This window comes from Ahaetulla prasina, chromosome 1, assembly GCF_028640845.1.
Source record: "Ahaetulla prasina isolate Xishuangbanna chromosome 1, ASM2864084v1, whole genome shotgun sequence".
NCBI classification, from domain to species: Eukaryota; Metazoa; Chordata; class Lepidosauria; order Squamata; family Colubridae; genus Ahaetulla; species Ahaetulla prasina.
The window spans coordinates 26,458,217-26,485,858 of NC_080539.1; the positions used below are offsets into that span (position 1 = coordinate 26,458,217).

Consider the following 27,642-nt stretch of genomic DNA (forward strand, 5'->3'; position numbering starts at 1 on the left):
ATACTTTTTGACATGGCAACTGTTTTATCAATGGTTGGCTAATAAAAACGGAAGTTAGAAACATGGAAATGTAAGAAAAGAACTAATGTTATGAGGGAGATTTGTTAAAATGGATAAGAAAATATTATTATTATTATAGAATTAACATCAATGTAATGACTATTGCCGTAAACATTTTGATTATTATTTTCTAAAATTACATGTACCCAGACAACACAGTTCAATTGAAATTGAAATTTTTATATGTTATAAAATATATATATATATATATATTTACCAAAAGACAAAAAAGTCTGGATAGTGGACATGACAGTACCTGGAGACAGCAGAATAGAAGAGAAAGAACTGGAGAAGATAACAAAATACAAAGACCCACACATAGTAATAGAACAACTGTGGCAAAGGCAAGGAAGGGTCATACTAACAGTAATAAGCACCTTGGGTGCAATCCCAAAACAACTGGAGCACCGCTTGAATACCATTCACATTGACAAATTCATCATCAATCAATTGCAAAAGGGAGCTTACCTCCATAAACAATACCTCTAGTATCATCAAACATCAACATCTGCCTATCCCTGGGAAAGATTCTATTGCAACAAAGCAAAATAATAAGCAATGTGAGGGACATTCCCACAAGGGTTGACTCACTGTAAATGTAGGATAACTCGAAGATCATTTCTAGAGGGCAGAAATGATTCCTAGAGGGCAGTTTGATTGACTGACGAACCCGTAAAAAAAGGTAAGCACCTCAGAAGTAGGACTCTATTTGCAAGGAACTGACTGGCTTGCCAGTAAATACAGAATACCTAGAAAAAGATTTGCAAAAGGCCGATTGGCTAATGGATCCAGTGAGTTGAATTAGTGTACTGTAGAGGAAAAGAGTATGTCCTACATTCCAGGTTCAATATAACACAATTATGAATTCTCTCTCGTGAAAACCTCTGTCTCAATTTAGAAATACATCATATCACAAAGCACTCACCTTATCATGATTAATCTCTTAACTCCCAGTTCTAGAGGTCATTTTTTCTTCCCTGGGAGGCACTGTGGGATATGTGTCACTTACACGTCTTCCTTCAGTGGCAGTAGAGGCATTTCGGGGTGTGTGTGTGTGTGTGTGAAAAAAATCAACATGGCAGTTTCTGCCAACAATATATGTATTATCCGTCTGACAGAACATTATACTGTAGATGCTTAGGGGGTTCAAAAAAGCATCACTCCACACACATATTACCCATAGTCTGTAAATGCACAATGTTTGGGTTGCCATAACACACAAAACCAAACCAAAATACCCATAACTATGGCTTACAGCCCACTATGAACCCAACAATAAATTGGGGTCTTGTGATAATTTTCCATCATTTAATGAATATACAACTGTGTATGTTTGTCACAAAATACTAAGTCACAAACAAGCGAATCACATGTTGCATAAACCTAGTCACTATGATTAATGACCAATGGTTTATGCCTTCACTTTTATGAATTCAGCCAATTCCTTTAAGGAAGTCCTTAAAGAAAGCATGGCTTAACGCAATGCTTGAATTCAGCCACTGCAACCCTATGGATTTTTGGTTTAAAAGTGGCACTTTTAACATGAACGCTCTATTTAAAAAGTACAAGAAATGGCTAGTGTTTGGTAACTAAAGATCAAAGAATTTATGATTTCAGTGAGGGCTGGAGACAAATCAGCACAGGAGAATACAAAACATTCTGCAAACACATCCACAGATAATTTCTACGTTTATTTTTATACCAAAAAAGTTATGTGCAACAAATAAACATTCTTACAATATTTACATGGTTTTAATTCCCCTGTTAGCAAAATTGAATTTCAATCTCAGAATATCACAGTCCTATGTTGAACCAAAAAATAAAAAAAAATAAGAATGGAATGACTCCAATCGAGATGGAGAAGTTCTGGAGCTCGAAGCACATCAAAAAGTTGTCAGATCAAACATACGAGACAGAACACACATTGAATATTTAGGCCATGCTTAATACATTTTTTTTAAAAAATGGAAACGGAATACTTCATCTTTTTTTTCTTTACTAGTTTTACTAGGTCATGTTTAATTGGTCTTGAAAGAATCCAAGCAAATGTTTAATTTGTTTTGACCAATTTTTGTTCATACAGATCAGGAGATATTAATCTGCAAAAAGAAAATCATTTTTGACTTTGTTTTGAATCAGGAAATTGAATTGAGCCCCAAAGTAATTATTTTCTTAAACTTTCATCTAATCCTGGACTAGAGCCCACACTTGACGTTTTCCTTAAAGAGTTGCCTTAGTAGAAATATTCCTCTTCCAAGGGTATAGATTTCTCTTGCTACTTCTCCTTGATTCCGCCTGAAAATCAGGTGACAGAAACCTTTCCTGGGAATGGCAACATTCTAGATGCAATGGAGCCATCTGCTTCATGGATACATTTTCTGGTATCTCAAGAAAGCCATCATCCATTCAAAACTTCATTACAAGCACTAAGAACCATACTTACTCCCAGGTATGAAGATTTCTAAGAAATCTTAGGAAAAACGCTTGTCTGACCTATGGAAACCTTGATTTCCTGGAAAAAGAGGTCAGGGCTCTTTCTTCTGAGCCATCAACAAGTGGGAGAGAAGTGGTAGATTTGGGGGGCGGGGGTGGTAGGGAGAATTAAATTGATCTTCAAGAAAACTACCTCCTGGGACAGTTATTAAAAAAACAAAACCCTAAACTTTTTGTCACTGAAAAAGTTTTCCTCCTTCCTCACTGGCATAAAATTAGAAGCAACTGAGGTGATGAGGCAGAACCAAAGAGCAGGCTGGAGCTCCTAGGCTTTCCAAATTCAAAGAAAGGAATTGGGAGCGAAGCAGAGTGAAAGCTGCACTTGCGAAAAACATGGAAATGCTGCATGTTCCATCCTCCATATAGGTTTGGGAATACGGCCAAGCAACCTAGTAATATTGCCATCTTAGAGAGAACCAATTACCTTTATGGAAGAAGAGGGAAGGCAGCAGAGAGTCCACACCTGCAGGGAAATTTGCCCACCACCTGCTTGTTGGAAGGCTTACAAATATTACAACGCACGAGCAGGGGAGGCTCCACTGTGTTAAAAATGTTGGCTTGCTTCTCACAGCCCAGCACTCAGAAGGACCAATTTTCCATTTGGACAAAGGGTGCCCTACAATCTCTACTTCAAAATCTTGTCTTGTTTGGCCCTTAGCCCAAAGTGTCGCAGCTGTCCAGGAATTCTGGGAGTTGGGGGGGGGCAACATGTCTGAAGGGGACCTGCTTGAGAACAACTCATCCAACACAAACTATGGCTGCATAGACCGTTTAACACCACGGAATACTTCTGAAATTGGGAGATGGGGGAGAAGAGTACAGAAGTCAGGATTTTGCTTCAAAGTACACAAGATGACTCATACCTTCACACCTCTGCTCTTGAACAAGAAAAAAGTAGAGTCAACATGTAAAAGGTATTGACTTAGAAAGAGAAATGAGCAGAACAGGTAACTTTTCAGCAGAGGGGAAAAATGGGGTCTGCTTGCACTCCTGCCCAAGGAATTGGAGGAGAAGGGAAGTCCTAGGAAGAAAACTACAACTTCCTTGTACCCCCTATAACTGACACTGGTGTATAGGCAACTATGCAACTTTATGAGCTATGGACTTCAACTCCTAGAATTTCAGAGCTGACCCAAGAATTCTGGGAGTTGAAGTCCACAGGTCATGAAGTTGCCATATTTGCCCACCCCAGTATAGATAATGGAAATCTCTACTTAGAAAGATAGAAAAGCTCCATCTCATCTGTAGACATGTAAAAAAATAAAGCCTCACACTATGTTACATTAATGTCGTAAAATAAAATTTTATCAGTGAGGGTATAAACTTGAAAATATTCTCCACATACCAAATGTAACAAAAATTGTAAATTATACTCCCCCCATCAGCTCTAATTTCAAAATTCAAGACAAGCTTTAACTGTACTCTGGTTAATACAAAATGCATTTCTGAGAAACTCTTTGACAAGGACAACAAGCAGAATTTAGTGTTTTCTTTTTAATACATATATACATACATATATATATATATATATAAAAACCATAAACACCTGTCTTCCTCCATTAGACTTGCGTTCCACCATAGTTCTGTACATAAACCAACTGGACTGTTCATTTGGCAGGCATTTACCATAAATACTGTCAGACATCCCATCTTCAGCAGATGCTGCTCCCATTGGAAAATAAAATCCTGCACTTTTACAAAACATTAAGGAGAATTGCATTTATACCTTAATGCTGATTTTTTAAAAGAAAATGACTCAGAAGAGGACTCAGAAAGAGGAAAGACTTTAGACGCAGACTGGAATTTTAAAAGGGAGCTTTTCGGGAAGATCACTCTTCTTGGGCATAAGCAAGAGCAAACATCAATGGTATGAAAACAACAGGATTCAAGTTTTTTGGCAACAACGCCCTTTGTTGTATTCTGGATATATTCTGGCCTGACCTGATCTTTTTAGTTAGCCTGTTACGACCCCAAGTGTACGGCTATCTCTGCTATAATAGATGCCAAAATTGCTTTCTACCCTTAATACAAGTCTTCCAAATGTGTTCCATCATGTGAGCAGAAGAACTGTCTTAATGATCTCAAGGATCCCAACTGGTGAATACGCATCACAAGAAGACACTGGCAGATTGCATTTTGCTTCCAAAAGCTGCTTAGTCACCGAGCACATCTTTTTGATCCTATCAGTCCTGTAACTCATTCATTCTCCGGAAGCTTCTGGTACCTTCTTGCACTCCAATGTTAAACAGGCCGCTGCAACAGATTCCTCGGTCTGCCACCGCAGGAAGAAACATGGCAACCTTGCTAAGGAGTAGCTCTTCTGGTTTTCTTGGAACAGTTTATGGCCCAGCTGTCATATCAGAAACTGCAACGGTCCTCCAAGGCTTCCTTGTCATACCGAGGCATGCTGAGACTCCTGGGTAAACGAAGCCCTAAATCTAATTATAGCAAACAAAATTTTATGTTCTGAGAAAAAAATGTGTCTTTCTAAAGTACTCCAGCAGGAAAAGCAGAAGCCAGCACGGACTGCAGAGCTCAAAGCTGTCCCAATCAGGTCAGCAGCCTGCCTGTCAAAAAATACCCCCAAACCTCCAGGTATGCCCTACAAGGAACCGTTTATGATGCCAGAGTGCCTGGGTATAAGAGAAGCCCAATGGATCACCTTCCACATACTGCAAAGGTCTGATTCATCAAAAATATTATATATATATATATAAGCAAGAACCCTTCTGCCTGGCAATTTCAAACACCCCCAATATTTGGTTTGTAAGACAGAAGGCACTTTTTTAAAAAAAACACTGTATTTTAGGACAATATGAATGGGAAATTATTTCAACTTGCTCTTTCAAATAGAACCAATAGAATCTTGGGCCAATTCTGTTTACCATTTATTTCCTTTACCCTAACTGGGGAGGGTGGGGGTGGAGGAAGAGTCAATGTACATCTCCCTAAGCCTCAGCCAAATTTGTATGTAGGAATTTGAAATGGCTCTGCCTCTACAGATATAAATCTATTTAGGTCCATAATCTGGGTTTCCTATACAAGCTTCACTAAATGAAGGGGAATTTCTTAGGAACATCAAAACACCCTCCATTGACATTTCTTTATACACCCCCCTCTTCACTTCTGTGGAACTTATGTACAAAAGAGCTCGCAGAGGGACTGCATCCCAATTCTTCAGTGCATTCGTTTACCCAATGGGTTACTGGGATCCAGTGTCTAGTTGTAATTCTATACAGCAGCTAGAAATATTATAATCAAATTGGTTAACACTATTTGGCTGTTTCACATCTTCTGAAGTACACAGCCAATTCTGCCCCTCAAACTCCATTTGTACAGGCTTCCTACTGATGAAGGACTCAAGATGCCCCATTCCCCCTTGTTAAACATCCCCAGACAAAGATTGTTTCCAAGCACAGCAAACAGTTTGGATGTTGCAAGGAAACCCAACTTAGTTCAGGGTGTGTGTTTTTTTATGCTATTGAATTCCCTTTCTTTAGACATATCCTGGGAAAAAAGGCATCTCGGCAAAGATCTTTTGTTGCAAATCGTCTCCAGGGAAACAAACTAATTTCAATTTCCTTTAAAAAAAACCTCAATAACACAATGAACCATTCTTCAAAGTTATGCTTCAAGTCATCACCTGGCTGACCTGTGCTGACCTTTTTTCTTTGCCAGGACATAGCCAATCTTTTCTACCACTATGCACCAAGTTGTGGTAAGTGTTTTTAGTTGCATCTATGTGGTCAAATTCCCTTGGCCAGGGGTCTGCACATTTGGCTCCTTTAAGACTTGTGGACAGCTTTGCTGGCTGAGGAACTCTGGGAGTTGAAGTCCACAAGTCTTAAAGGAGCCAAGTGTGCAGACCCCTGCCCTTGGCTATCAATACACATAATGTAAACAGGGCAATGTTTTCCTATGGTACCTATAAAGTCTAGAATAATCATGATTTCCCAGTTAAGACTTCCCTCACCTCAATTCACACTGAGATGGGAGACTTCCTATAGTCTACCTGGAATATTTGAGGAAGGGTAAAGAAGGAGTAAAGAATATGTCTCTGTGAACTCCTTCAAAGTAGAGTTAAAGCTTGTCTCTGATCAGGTTAAGACTTTTGCAAACAGTTCCTCGCCATAGCTATTGACTGAGAAGTTACCCAGGGCCCCTATCCTTTGAGTCACTCTAACTGAATTAGCTATGATTCCTGGGGAAAGCAAGTGATATGAATAATATTTTTTTTAAAAAAATCTTTTTACTGTGAAATAAACATAAACGGAAGCCGGGCCTTCAAACTGTCAGTCAAAAGTTTGCAAAGCAGTTAATCCTGTTTGGGTGGGAGCTGCCGTTTCCAGGCCTCGTTCAAGTATACTAGTCGTTTGTAGTTGATGATCAAGAGAACGAAGTTCAGCAAGTATGTGATAACACAGACAACGCAGAATTCCTTCAGCACAAAGTACAGAATATAAGACAAGTACAAAGATCCTATTACTGACACTATGGAGGACATCATGAGGACCAGCGCTGCTACTGCACTTGCTGTCATACCTAGAAGAAGAAGACAAGCAGTTACTGCGGTGGTTTCTTTTTGATATAAGCAGTTGTCGATCAACAAGAGCTCAGGTCAAGGGGCAAGAAGTGCAAAATGTGGTCAAACCTGCCTGGTACCATTTCAAAGTCTTGTTAGATCAATCGAGGAGGTTTCTCCTCAGCCGGAAGGCTTAAGAACAAATTAGCAAAAGGCTGTTCACTGCATGCTGATGTGAAGGAATCAAGCAATGCCTTTTTTCACAGAATTATAAAACTGGAAAGGGCCAAAGACCTTGCCCCATGCCAGAATTCAATGTGTGGCATTCCAAACCAATGACTGTCCGGTCTCCACATGAGTATATCCATTGAAAAGGAGCCCACCAGTTCTCCGGGTAGCTGATTCCACTCGCAAAGTATTTCTAAAATGCTGCAAACACCTACAACATCTAATTTATGGATAACTGTTAAGATACAGCATAGTTCAGTAACTGAGGAGCAGAATTTATGAGAAATTTAGATATATGCATAAGAAGGTTGCTGTTCATAATCCTCATTAAATGGCATCTACAAATTTAGAGGCAGACTGACTCTACTTTTCTGTTGCTAAAATGGGAGAAAATGGGGTTCTCTTGCCCTGACCATGGACCTTCCCAGTCCCATCTGACTGCCCACTGCAGAAAACAATCCATTCACTTCGAAGGATCACATGCTTTGGATCCAGCACTTATGACTGATAGTTAGTATCAGAAATGCCAAGCAAGCTGATATCCATCTCTCCCACCATCTTAAATAAACAGTACACGTTCCTTCTTTCAACAGATAAATTCCCAATTATTCAGGAGTTTCTAGACTGTACTATAACTTCAGGTTCTCATTAGTTTATATTTTAACAGACCCATTAAATACAGTCTAGAAGAAAAAGTGCCAGGGTTCTCAGCCCACTGATTTTAAGACAAGAACTGAAGAAACATACAGCAGCTTGCCTAGCGATTCTGGAACTAACGTTAATACAATGTTGTGTGGGCATTAAGCACGACCCATAATTAACTGCAATTCAAATCTCAGTTTGCAAAACCTTATCTTGCAGTTAATTTTGCGAAGCGTTAAAATTTCCCAAGTTTATTTTTGAAGGAAAAAAAAGAGTGAGAGAAGGAGCTAATTTGCAGGCTGGAGAAACAGCAGAAAACAGGGGACAGGAGAGGAAGAAGACCACATGAGACCCTGGAGAGTTCCACATTCTCTTAACTGCCTCCAGGAAATGAAGCAACATTATGACTGGGCTCAGAAAATGTAATTAAGCCTTAAATTAAATTAAATTAAATTAAATTAAAATAATAAAATAAAATAAAATAAAATAAAATAAAATAAAATAAAATATGTAAGCCGTCCAGAGTCACCATGCAGGGCAGGTGTGTAGCATAAAAATTTATTAAATGAATAAAAGTATATAATAAATGGTTGTTTTACTATAATGTAGTATGGAAACCTAGCCACTGTGGTGGGTGGGTGTGTACGTGTGCGCACACACACACTACAGTGAGGTGATGTGTGAGCAATCTGTGATAATTGGTCAACAAACAATGGCTTAGCATAACATATGAAATCTGGTCTTCACACAAATTATGAAATACTCTCTTCATTATATTAAATATGCATTTTCATAATGTCTGCTCAGTTACAAAACATGTCTGCCCCTCTTTGAAGATCCAAAAGTTACTTCTTAACAGAACTAGAAAACTGGTCAAGAGGTTGAAGCAGAGGATCTAAGACTCCTGCAGGAAATTCATGCACACTCACTGCGGGTAGAGCTCCCGTGTCTCAGATGAAGAAGAAGAGGCACAAGTCATCCCTATATTGTTTTACACAGCAATAATGTCATGCATGGCATTTTTCTAGGGCATGCAAACAGAGAATGAATCCTGGCCCCACAACCAGAAGTCTTGATAGTAGGGAGAGTAGAAGAGAGGGAGTGGGAGGATGAAAGAGGCAAGGGTGGGACTTGGGTGAACAGGAGCAGACACTGCTACACACACCTGCAAATAGACTCACAAAAACAGCTTTGTGTATAATGCCTCATGATTACCTGTGTATAATCATTTAAAATCTAATTATTAAGGTTTTGGGGGAAAGAGATAGGTTTATTTTTATTAGAATTTTCCAATCAGGTTGTTTGGAGGGAATTTTTCTTTGCCATAATCTACAAGCAACTAAAGCAATGGCTATTTGCAAAAGTCTGGCCTGGGTCTAAAGGAAGGAGTGGACACACCATGGAGAAGATTGGGAAGGGAATTCTAGCTATCATAGATAATGGAAGGAGGTAAAGAGGAATCTAATTATCAGCTTCAGTTCTCCAATGTTGATCCCCCCCCAAAAAAAACCCCAACAACAAAACTCTGCTTTGAAATCCCTGGGAATTAACAATCTTTTCCAGCTTTGCTTTAGGATCTGCAGGCACAGCTGAGAGGACTGTGAACGTGACTTAGACATCACATTTGTCAAGCAGGCATGAATTAAATGGGAGATTAGTGAAGCACGTGCTACAATTGTTAGGACTCAATACATATTGTACAAGATTTTGATTACTAGACTGAAATAATCGCCCACAAAAAAATTATATCCTGCCTTTTTGCCTAGAGGAGTAAAAAATAAGGAAGAGGTAGGTGGGAGTAAGAGATGATAGTCTGTTACTTACCAAGCAACATTTGCAGTATATAGAATACAAGACCGAAAACGCTGTTTGGTTGATTTATTGCACTGTCTTTTCCAAAAATGGAGCCTAGTAGGCCAAATCCTCGACCCCATCTGAAAAGAAACACAGTCCATTAAGTCTTAAGTGGTAAGCACTTGCTTTAATAAAAATACAAATCTATACACACAATGCACTTATGTACCCCATTCACTATGAACAAGTCAGGTAATAAATAGCATTATAGGATGGATGGATGGATGGTGTTCCCTGCTAATTTACTGAACAACATTGAGATTATGCTAAATCTTGATTACAAACTGTGGCTTACCAAGCAATCCACAATATATAATACAACTCAATTATAAACATTTATTAAAGCTACTAAAACTCACTAATCTAAAACAAAACAGACGTGCTAGTGCGATGCCTGAGCCCTAATCCATCACAAACAAGCTGCTACCCATTACCCAACTAAGCACTATCTTTAGCAGTACAGATCCTCTCTACTGACCATTCTGAATAATGCAAATCCCTCACCACCAATGCAAAGCCAAAAAAATCTATGCAGATTTCATTTCAAATAGTAACTATCACTGTTACTCAGGATAATAAGGGTTTTTTGTTGTTGTTGAGTTTTGTTTTGGTTTGATTTGAGGTTTTTTTACCTTCAAGTTAGGGTTGACTTAGCATGGCTTTTTTTTTTTGTAAGATTTCAGAAGTACTTCACTCTTGCCTTCTTCCTATGGCTGAGAGTGACTGACTGACTGACTGACCCAAAGTCACCCAGTTGGCTTTGTGTTTAGGGTGGGACTAGAACTCACAGTCTCCCAGTTTCTAGCTGGAGTACCTTAACCACTACACCAACTACAGTCCTTAAAATAAAATTTAAAATGCCTGGCTGTAGAGTACTTTTCACTCAGTAAGCTCAAACTGCCCAAGGAGCTGCTGATCCAATTCTACAGAGGAATTATTGAGTCTGTTATTTGCACCTCTATAACTGTCTGGTTCGGTTCTGCAACCCAACAAGAAAAACACAGACTTCAGAGGATAATTAGAACTGCAGAAAAAATAATTGCTACCAACCTGCCTTCCATTGAGGACCTGTATACTGCACGAATCAAGAAGAGGGCCGTGAAAATATTTGCAGATCCCTCGCATCCTGGACATAAACTGTTTCAACTCCTACCCTCAAAACGACGCTATAGAGCACTGCACACCAGAACAACTAGACACAAGAACAGTTTTTTCCCGAAGGCCATCACTCTGCTAAACAAATAATTCCCTCAACACTGTCAGACTATTTACTGAATCTGCACTACTATTAATCGTTTCATAGTTCCCATCACCAATCTCTTTCCACTTATGACTGTATGACTATAACTTGTTGCTGGCAATCCTTATGATTTATATTGATATATTGATCATCAATTGTGTTGTAAATGTTGTACCTTGATGAACGTATCTTTTCTTTTATGTACACTGAGAGCATATGCACCAAGACAAATTCCTTGTGTGTCCAATCACACTTGGCCAATAAAATTCTATTCTATTCTATTCTATTCTATTCTATTCTATTCTATTCTATTCTATTCTATTCTATTCTATTCTTTCAGTCATAACATATCCTATACCCATGCAGTAAAACAGATTCATAATGGGACTCCATATGTGACTCAGCAGGCACTCCCCTCCCCCCACCAGCCCAGGAAGCTTAAATCAGAATACAGGTGAAAAGCAATAATCTGCAGAACTGAATACAGAAGTAAATGAATCATCTGCTTATATCAGCCTGAACCCTGTTGAAGGTATGACTAACTTCCAGATAGGCTAAGCACATTTCTACATTTCTGAAATTGAGAGCCAAATGGGTGGGGAAGATATGGGTTGAAAGCAGGTGTGCCTGTTTTGAATGCAGAAGGCATCGGGTGTTTTAAAAGTGTTATCACAGGTTTTTTTTTAAAAAAGAGAAATACGGAAAAATATACAAATTAAAAGAAAAGTGTAGAATCCAATGACTAAATAACAGATAAAAGAATCCTAAGCATTAATATACTAAATTAGTATAAAATATCTAAATATATATTTAATCATACAATAGCATTATGTCAAACCATGCAAAGAATTGTGCCCCTTCTTCTAAAACAGGAGTTTCCAACCTTGGCAACTTGAAGCCTGGAGGACTTCAACTCCCAGAATTCTGGGAATTGAAGTCCTCCAGGCTTCAAGTTGCCAAGGTTGGAGACCCCTGTTCTAAGATACTTTTATAAGAAAGAACTAGGTTTAAGTCTTAGCATTTCAACTGAAATAGGGCTTAAGAAATGCTGTGTTTTAGGAGCCTGGGGATCCTTATGTGAAAAGATTTGCCCACTTTTAAGACAGTTGGAGATTTTGTTTATAAAGTTTTTCAATTGTAGAAAGGGGCTCTAGAGACCATATTATGGTTTAGTGCAAGGTGTCATTCTAGCCCAGGGGTCTGCAATCTTAAACACTCAAGGAGTCATTTGGACCCATTTCCCACAGAAAAGAAAACACCGGGAGCTCAGCAGGCAAAACCCTTCCCGTGCCTGACTATTTCTTAAGCTGCTACAAAACTAGCATATATAGTTGAATTAAACATTCTGCTTTCTTCTGAAACTTTCCTTTTCTTGGAGTTATCCATGGTTGGCCTACTGGGGGTTGAAAAGCTCAATAAATAGTGTGCCGGTGAGTGTTGTACATTGGTGGTTGTGACACATATTTTGAGTGCCAGGAAGAGGGGTGAAAGAGCCACATGTGGCTCCAGAGCCACAGGTAGCTGACCCCTGTTCTAGCCTTACAGCTCTATCACAGATTTGATCTTTCACATATGAAAGGCCCAAGCCTCAAGGCAAGGAAACATTTTCCCTCGAAAGCCTGGAGAGAGTAAAAATAATATTTAGGGACTAAACTGAATACTGTACATTCGGAATCAGTATACAAAAACTGCTATCTGTTCAGAGACCAGAAAAACCAGTTAAATATTCCAAAAACGATGTGCCATCACACCTCTAGATTAAGAAGAAGTACATATCTGATGGGGGGGGAACCAGTTAGACTGGTAATTTTTAACTAAGCCCTACTCTGGGGTTGTTTTCAATGAATGAAGAGGGGCAACGAGAAAAGGCAAATTGGTTTAAACATGCCAACTTTAAAATATTACTCCAAGAAGTTTGTGTTACTGGTTAATTAAGTTATTGCATTCATAGCCTACACTATGTGAATGAGTCTAAGCCACATGAGCCCTGAAACACGGGGCTTGCGATCCAATTCAATGAACCTTTTTAAGAAATGCACAAATACTGGCAACTTGGCATTAATCATGCATTGGGTGTGCAATATATACACCCATGTAGAATAGAGCCCACAGTTCTGAACTTTGTCACACTTTTGTCTTATCCTTGACTGTTGGCATAAGAGTTTGACTGCTCAAGACAACAAAGCAAAATGCTACATCTTGCTGGGCCCACACTATCTTCTGCTTGAGAACAGACTATTAATATTCATTTTTAAATTAGTGCAACTTTTTAGAACAGTTGGGGACAACCATTAGTAAGAAACTGCCAACCATAAAATATAAGTCAGATTGCTTGTTGGTAAACAGCTTTCACCTCACTAAAAAGGTGAACTGCAAAGTAACTGTGCCACCCATCTATTCTCCGCTCTCTTCTACCCCATCCTAGGAATTAAAAAGATGCTAGTGAAATAACACATGTTTTATGTATAAGAAGCACGCTTTGATCCTGGCATCTCCAAGCAGAACAATTGCAGATGGGAGGAATAGATGGTACATTGAATAGGGACACTGTTTAGTTGTGCAGAATGGGTTGCAGTTACGTGGCTAATAAATTCATTAGTAATGGCTTAGCATGTTGGCTTAACTTAGCCATTTGGAGCTGATTCAATAAATCATGATTAAATAACACACAACTCAAATGACACTATGGCCGTACTCAGTGGGAATTATGGGACTTTAATACAAAACTTCAAAAGGGCAGCAGATTTACAAAAGGCTGGGCAGAGAATAGTGGGTAGAGAGATCCAGGTGCCAAATATATGATAAAGTAAGTTCTATACTTATATATAGTGCATTTATTTGACATATATTACATATCTTTTCTACAATATTTAGTTACATTTGTACATTGCCTGACTCCCAGAAACACTACATAGTTCACAAAGCCAAAAAATACAATAGTAAAAATAAGGAAAATGATGACAAAAAATGCAAAGCACACCCATTCTTTGAAAGGGCTTCCCCCATCCTAGCCAAAGGCCTTCTGAAACACAAGCAGTTTGAGGCCACCTAGATGTTTGGGGGAACCTCACTCCAAAGAGAAGGAATTAGATGTGGCCAAATTTATATAACCCAACTATCTAAAAATTGTTCATCGGTCCTACTCAAAGAAAATTTATGGGTACTATTCAAGAGAGCAAATTAATTGCCTTTCAGCCATGTAAGTAACGATTTTTTTACAAAAGCTTCTGTTTCAGGTCAAAGCATATTAACACAAAGGTTTTGTGGTACTGATAATGGATTGATTTAACATCTAAGTGGAATTTTCCCAATGGCTTAGGCACATTAAAATTAAGGTCTTGTGGTTTGATTTCTGAGTGGGCCTCTGTGATTGAATTGTGAAAGGGGTTATATGGATTAATCGAGATAGCAATGCTCTCAACAGCTTTCAATGTCCGTGGTAAAAAAATTGGAGTTGAAGTGAGGAATTGCAGTGAAATGTCAACTTCTGGTCCAAAAAAACTCACATCATCATTTGAGTCCAATTGTTTTGTGCAAACTTCCAGGCAACTGCCAATTAATAATGCCTTTCCAGACTTCAGCCTGGATAACTTCAATTAAATTCAGGAATATTAATTACTTCATGAATGTATCCTGGGTATAACAACCACTGTTAAAATATTATTTTTCTCCATTTGAATGTATTTTAATAAATGTTTATTATTTTTAACTGAGCTGAATTACAAGAGAATTTCTAGATTCCTCGATAGGTTTATGGAGAGCAAAAACATATATAAAATTTGGAGAAAGGGAGCAGACATTCAGGGCAACAAGGAGAGTACAGAATTCGAAAAGTCCTATTTGATGAAACAAGCAAATGAGCTTCCCGGTGCTTTTTTGTTTGAACAGCCTACCTCCACATTACAACCATCAGATATGTTCGGACTGCACTGTTCATATTTCTTAACTGTTCCACTAGAACATTCACAAAGTAGCTGAACAAACAAAACTGTGGCCCAACTCATTAGAAAACGTGTATTTGAAACTTGGTAATAGGTATGCAAATAATACATACATTCTGTCAATGCTATGAAGATAACAAACATCAGTCTGACCATAACCTAACAAACAGACAATTGAAGAGGACCACATGAATATGCACCTACTGTTATTACTAGTACACTTGGTCACACAGTAAGCCAGATGTTTAGACTAGATTTGGCATTTTTATCCACCACCCTCTATTGAGTCCTTCCTAATGACCTAGATAGGCAGCTATTGTTGTTTAACAATATTAAAGGCACTGTCATAAGATGTAAGCTGTTCCAAGGAAACCTGCCTTTTGCAATTAACTGATGGTTATTTTGTCAATACCAATGGTGTTCAGTGTTCCAGATGTTTTAGGATTGCACCCAAGGAATCTATTACTATTGGTACTATCTTTGTTTTCTTTTGCCATAGCCACAATCCAGATTTTTTGGTTTTTCTTACTGATAATTGCTAAGTCTCTAGTGTTATGTGGCAGCTGCTTATTTGAATTCTAAACTCCCAGAGAACTTTCGCTTCATCATTTTCTATTACTTACTATTATTTTGTGGCCCCACCGGTTCTTGCTTGCAGGCAAATGATATTTCTTGCAAATATCCCAATGAAGCATTGTTGCTACTTTGTCACACTATTGTTCAGTCAGTCTGCGCAATCTTTCTGCAGCAGCTAATTAGCGCATCCACAGATTCTTCCACTTTTTATTCTTGTCTTTGAATCAGTGTTGACTCCTGATGACTGTCTGGAAAATCCCTGCAACTTTCTTGGCAAAATTTTGGAAGTGGCTTCCCACTGTTTTCTTCCTTATGGTTGAGAGAAAGTGACAGGCCCAAGGTTATCCAACTGGTTTTATGCACGCCTCCCACCGGCCAGCTGGTCTTCGGGTCTCTGCTGCACATGTGCGGGGCATGTACATTGCATTTGGGGGTTCCCGCGCACGCACTTTGGGGACTCAGTCCAGAAAAGGTTAGCCATCACTGTCTTAGAGTGATGGCATAACCAACAACAACAGGGCCGCAGTGTGGCTCAGGCTGTAAGATAGCCTGTTATTAAACACAGCTGCCTGCAATTACTGCAGGCTCGAGTCCCACCAGGCCCAAGGTTGACTCAGCCTTCCATCCTTTATAAGGTAGGTAAAATGAGGACCCAGATTGTTGGGGGGGGGCAATAAGTTGACTTTGTATATAAATATACAAATAGAATGAGACTATTGCCTTACACAATGTAAGCCGCCCTGAGTCTTCGGAGAAGGGCGGGATATAAATGTAAATACAAAAAAAACCCCTACCATTATTCATACTATCAGAGGGGGAAGACATTCTATTCAAGCATTCTTCATCATGCCCAAATACACATTTAATTGAGAGATCCCTACCAACTGCCATCAGCAGCCATGAAATCATGAAAGGAAGCATCAGCAGCCTTTCCGCTTAATTAGACCCAATGCTTTCATTACTACATGTGGAACTAGTAACCAAGAGATACACTTACTTTTCTCCTCTGACTTTTTTTTCCTTCTGTATTGTTCCTTTCTTATCATAAGCTGCAGGCAACAACTTTTGGATTTCTGATCATGATACAAAATATTGGGAAGCTTCTTTTAATTGAACTGTGGGACTATTAGTAATATCTAAACAGAACACAGATCCCCATGCAAGTGGACTAAAAATCAATAAGGCTGGCAGTAATGTAAGGACAAATGAAACAGGTGGGAAAAGGTTGTTCTTTCCTTTGTCCGACCTTTACTCATCTACAGATATTGCAGTAGCCCACAAGATTTTGTTTCAGATATACAGTACATATACTTGTTTACTGAGCCAGAGATAGACAAACCCTTTTTCGCCCAAATCTAGCCAAAGCCCCTATGTCCAATTACTTTTCACAGAAAGGATTAGGCTAGAAACTAGCATTATTTGAACGTGCAAGCTAATGAATATAGATCTAAATGACAGTGCATAAAGTTCTGTTACATTATTCTTAGATTACTGTATACAAAAAGATACAATTCGTTTTCTTGCCTAAATCGGATTAGCTAAAGTTATTTGAAACTGGCTCTACCAGTTTCAGTTTAAACCTTGTCAAAATTCAACTCCAGTTTGATCTGTTTGCCATATATCCATAGCAAGAAATCAAACAAAACAAATCCATGGACACAATTTCAGCAAGCTCCCCTTTGTCACTTTCTAAGTGCCGCACCCTTCCTGCATCATTACTTCAACCACTTTACAATTTTACAGGCATTTCCTAATTCTAATCCGAAAAACTACTCAAAAATGTTTCTTTTTTTCCTGCACACAAACGTCCAAGTGTCCTATAACTGTAAAATGTTCAGATGTTACTCAACTTCTGAAAATATGATACTTGTAGCAGATGCCCTCTCTAGCAAGAACTACAACAGGCAGGAGATTCAACCCTGAAGAGATACTCTACAAGTGCTGCTGTTGCCAGAAGTCCATCAAATTTAGTAAAGAGCTGAAAATGTCCAGTTCTCTTATCACCTATAGGAAGCTAGGCAATCAAAAATAAGATGTGTACAATACTTAACATTTTTTTAGTTACAAATGGCTAGTTTAATACACAAATGAAGCCAACGTTACTAACTATTATGGATTTACAAGGCTGGCATTATTATTTTCCTTCAAGGCATAGCAAACATGAAAAGTAATTAAAGGTAGTCCTCAACTTACAACAGTTCATTTAGTGACTGTTTGAAACAGCACTGAAAAAAGTTTAGTTTAGTTAGTTTAGTTTATTCAAATTTGTATACCGCCCTATCTCCCTAGGGACTTAAAAACTTATTAAATATAGCCCGATAATTAAAACAATATATATAATAAAACCCCATTTAAAATCTAAATTTAAAAGACCTAGTCCAGCCCTGCGCAGACAAATAGATGTGTTTTAAGCTCGCGGCGGAAGGTTCGGAGGTCCGGGAGTTGACGAAGTCCTGGGGGGAGTTCGTTCCAGAGGGTGGGGGCCCCCACAGAGAAGGCCCTTCCCCTGGGTGTCGCCAGACGGCACTGCCTAGCCGACGGCACCCTGAGGAGTCCCTCTCTGTGAGAGCGCATGGGTCGGTGAGAGGTATTTGGTAGCAGCAGGCGATCCCGTAGATAACCCGGCCCAATGCCATGGAGCGCTTTAAAGATAGTTACCAGCACCTTGAAGCGCACCCGGAAAGCCACAGGCAGCCAGTGCAGTCTGCGCAGGAGAGGTGTCACGTGGGTGCCACGAGGGGCTCCCTCTATCACCCGCGCAGCCGCATTCTGAACTAACTGCAGCCTCCGGATGCCCTTCAAGGGGAGCCCCATGTAGAGAGCATTGCAGTAATCCAGACGAGACGTCACGAGGGCGTGAGTGACCGTGCATAGGGCATCCCGATCTAGAAAGGGGCGCAACTGGTGAACCAGGCGAACCTGGTAAAAAGCTCTCTTGGAGACGGCCGTCACATGATCTTCCAAAGACAGCCGTTCATCCAGGAGGACGCCCAGGTTGCGCACCCTCTCCATCGGGGCCAATGACTCGCCCCCGACAGTCAGCCGAGGACTCAGCTGACTGTACCGGGATGCCGGCATCCACAGCCACTCTGTCTTGGAGGGATTGAGCTTGAGCCTGTTTCTCCCCATCCAGACCCGTACGGCTTCCAGGCACCGGGACAGCACTTCGATGGCTTCGTTGGGGTGGCCCAGTGTGGAAAAATACAGCTGAGTATCATCAGCGTAAAGCTGATACCTCACACCGAAGCCACTGATGATCTCACCCAGCGGCTTCATATAGATGTTGAACAGAAGGGGCGAGAGAATCGACCCCTGCGGCACCCCACAAGTGAGGCGCCGCGGAGTCGACCTCTGCCCCCCCGTCAACACCGTCTGCGACCGGTCGGAGAGATAGGAGGAGAACCACCGATAAACGGTGCCTCCCACTCCCAATCCCTCCAACCGGCGCAGCAGGATACCATGGTCGATGGTATCAAAAGCCGCTGAGAGGTCTAATAGGACCAGCGCGGAGGAACACTCCCTATCCCTGGCCCTCCAGAGATCATCCACCAACGCAACCAAAGCCATCTCAGTGCTGTATCCGGGCCGGAAACTGGACTGGAACGGGTCTAGATAGACAGTTTCCTCCAGGTGCTGGGGAAACTGACACGCCACCACACTCTCAACAACCTTCGCCGTAAAGCGAAGGTTGGAGACCGGACGATAATTACCTAAAACAGCCGGGTCCAGGGAGGGCTTCTTGAGGAGGGGCCTTACCACCGTCTCTTTCAAGGCGGCCGGAAAGACTCCCTCCTTCTAAAGTGACTTATGACCGTTTTTCACACTTATGACCTTTGCAGCATCCCCATGATCATGTGCTCAAAATTCAGATGCTTGGCCACTGGTTCATATTTATGACCGTTGCAGTGTCTCGGGGTCAGGAGGTCCCCTTTTGTGACCTTCTGACAAGCGAAGTCAATGGGGAAGTCAGATTCACTTAACAACCAACTTACTAACTTATCAACTGCAGTGATTCACTTAAAAAATTAGGCAAGAAATGTCATAAAATCGGGCAAAACTCACTTAACAAATTTCTCATTTAACTACAGAAATGTTGAGCTCAATTGTGGTCGTAAGTCGAGAACTACTACCCTATATGCATATGAGGTGTCTGCAGTTCTGTTAAAAATGTACATTGTCTTTGCATGTTTCAAGGGAACTCTAACCAAGTATTCTTACCCCTATGAAATGCAATGACACACATTACTTAGAATCTCTTGCAAGTGGCCCACGGATTTTTTTCAGGATTTCTGGATCGATGCAGGGATGCAGGACTAGAAAATAATCGATGCTACTTAATTTCTAGAAAGGAAGAAAGAAACCAGGACTTGCTCTCTCTTTGTCTAAAATTTAATCTCCCACAAGCCTATTAATGCGGGTGGGGGGGGGATACATATGACCTCCCCTGCAAATTTGCTTCTTGAGAAGGAACTTCTTTTTCAGTAAAGAAGAAAATCAACAGATCAGGCAAGCAATGCAGAAGAATGATCTCTGACACTGAGCAAACAAATTCTTGCCCTGCTCCCTTTTCTCAATGCAAAGAAAGCAAATCCAGTGGCAGAAAAAGGATATGAAACACAGCAAAGAGCTCTTCTTAGTTCTATCCACTTTAAACATTCCCCAGATTTATTACGAATCCATGGCCTATAGAAAAATGAATGTAGTCCTCCAGCTAAAGTGGTTCACTAGTGCTGTTCTCATAATTTTTGTAGTCGTTTTATATGATTGACATTCCTTTATTTTACTTTTTTCCTGATCTAGCCTCCAGCCTGAGGTTATTCTGATTTTGAACTAACCCTTTAGATTTGATATCTTACTCTCCAATCAAACTATGATAGCTGTCTGTTAATTAAAACTGATGTGTATTAGGTGAAATCCAAACAATACTTATTCCTCAAACCAGAACAAGGCACAGGTTCTCTAAGAGAAAAGCGAAGATAGGTCAGGCTCATTGGGAAATTTTTATTGGCCAACAGGGAATAGGGGTCAAAGACTCCCACTGTATCTTATTAGGCAATTTAGCTCTGAATGTAACTGAAAAGATAATGTATTGTCAGAGGAGCGTTGGGGGGGAGGGAATGATAAGTCAAACAGCAAGGATTCTATTACCAAAATGGATTTAATCCACCTTTTGCACAGTACATAGAAAAAAATCACTGGCTGCTTTCAACGATTACCAACACAGCCTAAAAAGAACACAATTTGGTTCTGAACTTTAAACAAAAAACAAAAAACCCAATATCCAGGACTTAAAGCAGTGGCAAAAATATTTTTTCCAATTTCCAATGTAAAGTTGAGGCATTTACTTTGAATTGAAAAAACTAAAAATATGAACTTTTTATATAATTTTGAGATCTTGCAAGTTTTATAAATCTGCCATCTACAAAAACTGTTCACTAAGCTAAAGTAGACTGAAAAAGTGAACATTACTGGATTCATAAATAGTTGTGTGAATACTACAAAAAATTACATGATTGCATGTACACAGTAGTATGGAACACACAAAATAGTAGAACTAATCTCTCTACATGCAAAACATTATCCAACCTGAACAGCAGGTTGGTATGCAAGAATATTTTGACCCCTATTTTTAAAACAGAACTTTGGAAAATACCTGCATAACAAAATTGAGGACACTTTTTATTGCTGAGAGTAAACCTAAAAGCTTTACCATGCAATATCTAATAATGTCAAAGTTTGTCAGCAAATGTCCAACTCAAGCTTCTTTCAACACTTAAGTTCAAGACACAAAGTACTTGTTAAGTGATATGCATTTTTGGAGCAGGAACATCTATCTAGCCATAATAAAATACATGCTTTGATATATTCTGCACAAATGCACTTCATTTGACAGGAATCTTCTTTACTAATTGCAACAGGCTTAGTTCCATAAGAAACCTCTACTCAGCATTTGGCCCCAAATATTTCCATACCAAAATTCTACTGAAATTCTGCTATAGCAATAGAATACTCATACTTTAGAGACACCTACATCATTGTTGAATTTAGACTTCCTCCACATACATCTGACTTTTCTAAATGTTTCCTTTCCCTAATTTCTACAAACCACCCACTCAATTCATTCAGCCAGGGTCCGCAGATATTATCAGATTAAAAACTTATCCCAAGCTTTTGATTCTTGAAGCCTACGTAGTATACAGCCACAGTAAAAATAGTTCAGGTTCACACCCACATTAGTGAATGCGGCCTCACCTCATTCTTTCAATTCTCTGCTCCAGTCCATTCAACCACATGCTCAACTTCAAGCACATCCAGGCACTAAGCATACTTATAGAATCAATTTATCAACAATGATTAGCAATCTATCCTGGAGACAACATTTAACAGGCTAGTAATGGAAAGATCCTAATTCAATGTTCTCAGCTTTCATGGAGCTTTCAATTTAATTCAGTTGTAAAGTCTTGAAGCTTCCTAAAAATTCACTCACAAAATATAAACAGGAAATGATTGGCAATTACAATAGGTTTCACAGATCTGCCATTATCAAATGAGTTTGATAAATAATGGACTTCTCATTAAAACCAATTTTTGTTAGTAAATTAATAACTAGTAGCAATGCTAGTAATATTAACCTTGCTTAAGTAACCTAGTTGGTATGTTAGTGTTTTGCTCTGGTTTGCAATGCTAAGCTTTTTCATCTCATTACTTTTTAATGTTTCCCTTCTCCCTTTTCTTTCTTGTTAATTAAAAACAACATTCATCATTCTGATCTGAAGAAAACTGATCCAGAAAAACAATCAATACACTGCATCTTTTTAGCTGTGATTAACAGCTCTGTAATACAGGCCAACATGATTAACAAGGGAGACTTTAGAGACAGAAATTAATATTGGGAATGACTTATTTCTGCGATTCTTGTATTAGTGAATAAGTTTTCAATCATGGAGGGGTTTTAGGCAAAGCCTCAGGGCTGAGGAAATAACCCCCCAAAACTTGAGGGACTAGTAAATTTGAATCAGAATCATTCTGGAGAAAGGATGAGCAACTCTACAAACACTCAGCAGCTCTCCTAACTTTCGCACCATCACGGCTAGCCAACGGAGCAAATCCCAAACAGTTCCTGGAGGCTTCCGCCTCAACCCCCACCCTTATTCTCCCGCTTGCTTGACCTGGAGGAGATGGCAGAGGAGCACCGGACACGCTCGCTGAGGTCACAGAGTGCCTGGTATTGGAGGTCGCGACCCTTCTCACGCTCCAGGTGGCAGGCGTAGAGCGAAAGAATAATCCCGGCCAGACACACGATGTAGCGGGCCACCCGCTCCCAGCGCGGCACCGAGACTCGCAGCAGGACGGGCGCCGCCATCTTAGCCCAGCCCTCGCTTAGGCGGACCCGGCAGGAGACTCCTCGCCCCTGTGCGCGCGCAGGGCACGCCACTCCACGCCGAAATGCGGAGCGCGCGCACCACTCGTTTATTGGCTAGCCGCCGTAAGGAAAACCACGCCCACTTTCTCCTGGCGTCGACCGCTTGCCGGGCCATGGGTGTTTCTCCTCCTTTTTTTCTGTTCTGAGCAGAACGTGGCGCTTTCCGTCGTAACAGAGGCGAAACCAGATGACCAATCGTTCGCGAACGCGGGAGGAAACCCCGCCCACCTGCCTCTTAAGATATTAACGACATCGCGAGATCTGCAGTTTGAAACAAGTTCAAGTGTTGCATCGTAATCTGGGTTTGTTTCTTGCTTCTCACGAGCTGCGATTGATTGCGTGAACGTTTTCCAAAGATTTTGTGACCGTGCATCTAGAATAGCTTGCAAGACACAATAGCTCAGCTGTTCAACTATGGCTTATTGAATAAACTAACTGGCTGAATTCATCCATCAAATGCATTGCAGTAGGTGAACACTGGAGATTTCAAACACCCTTTTCCAGCCGTGCTCTGGCAATGCATATCCTAGCCCTGCTTCCCACCTAGGGTGCGACTTTATGGTTTGTGGAGCCTGTAGTTAAAGCACCAGGCTAGAAACGAGGAGACTGAGTTCTAGTCCTGCTTTTGGTACGAAAAACCTGCTGGAAAACTGAGTCAGTCTCTCTCTCTCAGCCCAAGCCACAACAGAGGGCTGTTGTAGGGAGAACAGAAGGACAAAGGATGTTTTTTATAAAAATAAAAGGAGGGATATAAATAAAATACCATTCACTCCAAAGGAAGAAAAATGAAGAGCAGCTTGCTCATTTTCTCAGAATCCTCTTGCACTGCTTTCAAAAATAACCTATCCTGTCTTGCAGAAAGGGAGAGATTTGGATACTGTAACTTTTGTTTGTAACCTGGATATGCAACTTTCCCTCATGCACATGGGAATTCTATGTCTGAGATGAGTCAATGTGAATTGAAACTCAGACATGCCTGGGCATCAATAAATGTGGGGTAAGCTTGCCTTTCTGTTTACTACAAGGGATAAGCAGACAGCTTGCCAAGTTTGGGGATGATACCAGGCTATCTCAATTCGACGGGTTCAGGAGAGGACCTTGTTCGGTAATAATACACACCAAAAAAATCTGGATGTCTTGTGGTTCTTAAACTAAATATGAGCCAGAAATGCAACTACCAAGATGTGAATGCAGTCCTAGGCTGCACCCACAAATATTCAGAAGTCATTATGCCTTTCTATTCTGCATCAGTCAGATTGCACCTACAATATTGGATCCAATTCAGAGCACTGAGTTTTAGGAAGTAATTGATGAATTAGATCATTATTAAAGGAAAGGTAACCAAGAGGCTAGAAGGGGAAGAAAAAACAGTTGGAGTTGTTGAATATATTTCGCCTGGAGAAAAAAAATATTGAGTAGCATGATAACTGTCTGAAAGGGTTCCATGTAGAAGGCAGAGCCAACTTGTTCCGGTAGGACAAGAAACAAGGGTTTAAATAATAAAATAGATTTTGGTGAGTGGTCAGAAAAAAAATCAACAATGGTACAGAGTGCCTTGGGGGTACTGGAAGTGTTGAAACAGACTGGATGGCCATCTGTTAGGGATACTGTAGTAGAAGATTCCTGCAGTGAGAGCAACATTGGGCTAGATATTTAGATCCCTTGATTCTTTGAAGGTCCAATCCTTAAATTCTGTAATTCAGTAAAGGAAAAATGGATGAATATGTGGCTGAATCCATGACACAGGTAGTATTTTCTGCTAACAGTAATGGAGCTATGCAAGTCACTTTTGACACATTTTGGAAGTGGAATCTGTCAGGCATTGTAGCAAAACCTCCAGAGAAATTCCCAGACACAACATGGTGTGGTTATGGTAATATTGAGGTTTGAACTCACCTAAAGATTTTTAGATACATGACATAGCACAATTAGATTAAGAATCTTTACTGCATTCTAGCATGAAGACATATAAATCAGTTGATTGCCCTCTGTTACATTTTCTCCTGTACTCTGCCAATATAAAAACAAGCTTGCCTTGACGAAAGTAGACAGGGAGTTTTGTTCACTCTCTCTCTTCAAACACTAGAGCCAAGAATTACCAAATACAGCTGACTAAATGGAGAACAAAAGAAAGTATTTAACAGGAACACATAATTATGCTGTGGAATTCATAGTTGTTTGTGATGCACGATGATGGCCAGTTTCAAAGGTAAATCCATGGAGAACAGATCTCTCAATGGCTTAAGACTCTGTTATCTCTAGGTCAGAGTTGTCCTACCTTCAGATACAAGCTGCTGGAAAGCAGTGGCACTCTCATCTGCAGAGACATGTCCTTAATTACTCTGAGAAACCGAGTGCTGGTCTCTAGAAAAAGCTTTGATGGCTTCCAGCAAGTTTGCTGTTATGGTTTTCTTTCAAGTGAAGTCTCACTTCACTTCAGTTCAAAGAAACAAAGAGATTCTAGTGCAGGGTTGTCAAACTCCTGACCCTTGGGCCAAATAGGTCACACGCTGGCCACGCCCATGCCCAGTTTAGCGAAGGGGGAGGTAGTCCTGATATGTCACGTGACGCCACCATGATGTCGTGAGTTTGACAACCCTGTTCTACTGGGTTCCAAAGCAGTTTGAGTATTCTTTTGTAACTGTACCATTGTTTTATGTGCTTTAAGCAGGAGCTAGCTTGTCAACTAATAATGAGGAAACATGGAGATAAAATTTGTGACTAGAACTTGAACAGTCTTACTTGTGCCAAGCAAAGATGATTCTGCTGATAATTTCCAGGGCACCTGGTGAAAAATATCCACCAAGGGCTTTTCTGTATTGTTTTCCCTTGTCTTTGTTCTGTACATTTTTTATGTACACAAGTCTAAAAAAGATTTTTAAAAAAACAAGGGCTATTTTTGTCTTGTTTGTAAAGCAACAGTTTTTTTTCAAAATTTACCTGAAAGTTTTCATTTTTAAAGAAATTAAAAATGTACTTTTCTCATTTGTAATTAATGACTCCCACATAGAATGACATTTTGAACGAATACTTTAAACATAGACTGAAATTAACAGCACAAATCATAAATATTTTCATCTTCTTTATACTGTAGAAGAGTGTTTCAGAACTTTGGCAAGTTTAAGATGTGTGGACTTCAACTCCCAGAATTCCAGGAGTTGAAATCCACACTTCTTAAAAGTTGCCAAAGCTGAGAAATATTACAGGGGGTCCTCAATTTACAGCATTGAGTTAGTGGCTGTTGAAAGTTACAACAGTACTGAAAAAAGGTGATTTATTACTGCGATCTTTCGTACTTGTGATCCCTGCAGTATCCCCATGGTCCCCGTGATGAAAATTCAGAATCTTGGCAACTGACTCCTATTTATGACAGTTGCATGGTCATGTGATCACCTTGAGGTATCTTCTGACAAGTCAAGGGGGTGCCAGATTCACTTTAAAAACCATGTTAACTATCAACTGCAATGATTCACTTAATAACTATGGCAGAAAGGTCGTAAAAAGCGGCTACGATCACTTAGCAACTGCCTCGCTTAGCAACGGATATTTTGGGGGTCGCTTGTGTTTCTAAGTTGAGGACTACCTGTATTGTAGATGATAAGATTTGCAGGCCTCCCAGTTTCTAACCTCAGAACTGCGTCACCACGGCAACTCCGAGAGCAGGAGAAAGGTGCAGCATTAAGATCCGGCTCTTGTGACGCAGGTGGGAAGGACCCGCCTCGGCCGCGTCTAATGACAAGACAGAAGCGGGAGAGGCAACATTTCGGGGCGGAAGGCGAAGCCCAGGCGCCGCCATGCGAAGCGGCCGGAGCGCCTCAAGGGCGTCCGTGGTAGCGGCGCCCTCTTCTGGGTCAGAGGACTCCGAGTGGGAGGAGGAGCGCGTGGCGCGGCTCAGGGAGCGGGCGTGGCGCGATGGACCGCGGGGTCCCGGCTCCGGCGGGAAGGGTCGCAGCCGCCGCTCCCGGGAACAGCGCACCAATTGGCGCGTCCCGGCCGGCCACGAACGGAAGATCACCGCCAAGATTCGCGCTAGCTTAGCTAAACGTCGCCTCCAGCAGCGCCCGGGGAGAGGACCTAGATCTGCCCCGCTGCAACCCAGAAAACGCGCAGAAGCCGGCGCTAAGGTGCGGGGCTTTGTCGGCTGATCAAATATGCATCGTCCCGCTCTCAGAGCCTTCCCCGATCTGGGAGTCTTCAGGATGAGGATAAGCTACAGTGCCTCCCCTCCCCAGGCTGCACGGCTGATAGCCACGGGAATAAGGCTGCCCCCCCGCACCTCTCCCATACCTGCCCCCTTTGTATTCTTTGCGCTCCCCTCCCATTTCGAGGACAATAGAATTGTAGAATCACTCAAGACAAGAGCCTTATATTATCCCAGACAAATATCAGGTTTATTTTTGAAAAACCTCCAGTGATGGAGCAATGATATCGGGACTGTATTGTAGATATGCTGCCCAAAGTCCTGTGATTCTCATCTTCCCAGTATTTCTGATCTCTCCCTCCAAAATATACTTCGGGTCAGTGATGGATTTCAAAAATTTTTACTCCCGGTTCTGTGGGTGTGGCTTGGTGGGTGTGGCATGGCTTGGTGGGCGTGGCAGGGGAAGGATACTGTAAAATCTCCATTCCCACCCCACTCCAGGGGAAGGTTACTGCAAAATCC

The 27,642-nt window shown here is 40.7% G+C and overlaps 1 protein-coding gene across 2 annotated transcripts; it reads right to left on the bottom strand.

Moving 5' to 3' along the window:
* Nucleotides 1-1,732: 1,732 nt before the first annotated feature.
* On the bottom strand, nucleotides 1,733-26,759 carry VKORC1L1 (vitamin K epoxide reductase complex subunit 1 like 1). Of its 2 annotated transcripts, XM_058164496.1 has the most exons (5): nucleotides 26,563-26,759; nucleotides 22,726-24,671; nucleotides 9,770-9,879; nucleotides 7,044-7,095; nucleotides 1,733-4,991 (listed from the first exon to the last, which is right to left on the bottom strand). In XM_058164496.1, the coding sequence occupies exons 2-5, from the start codon at nucleotides 22,917-22,919 to the stop codon at nucleotides 4,946-4,948; spliced, it is 402 nt and encodes a 133-aa protein (XP_058020479.1). In that variant the 5' UTR covers nucleotides 22,920-24,671; nucleotides 26,563-26,759; the 3' UTR covers nucleotides 1,733-4,945. The 2 variants fall into 2 exon arrangements, with proteins under 2 accessions (XP_058020479.1, XP_058020478.1); XM_058164495.1 differs by having other exon boundaries at nucleotides 1,733-7,095.
* Nucleotides 26,760-27,642: the final 883 nt, after the last annotated feature.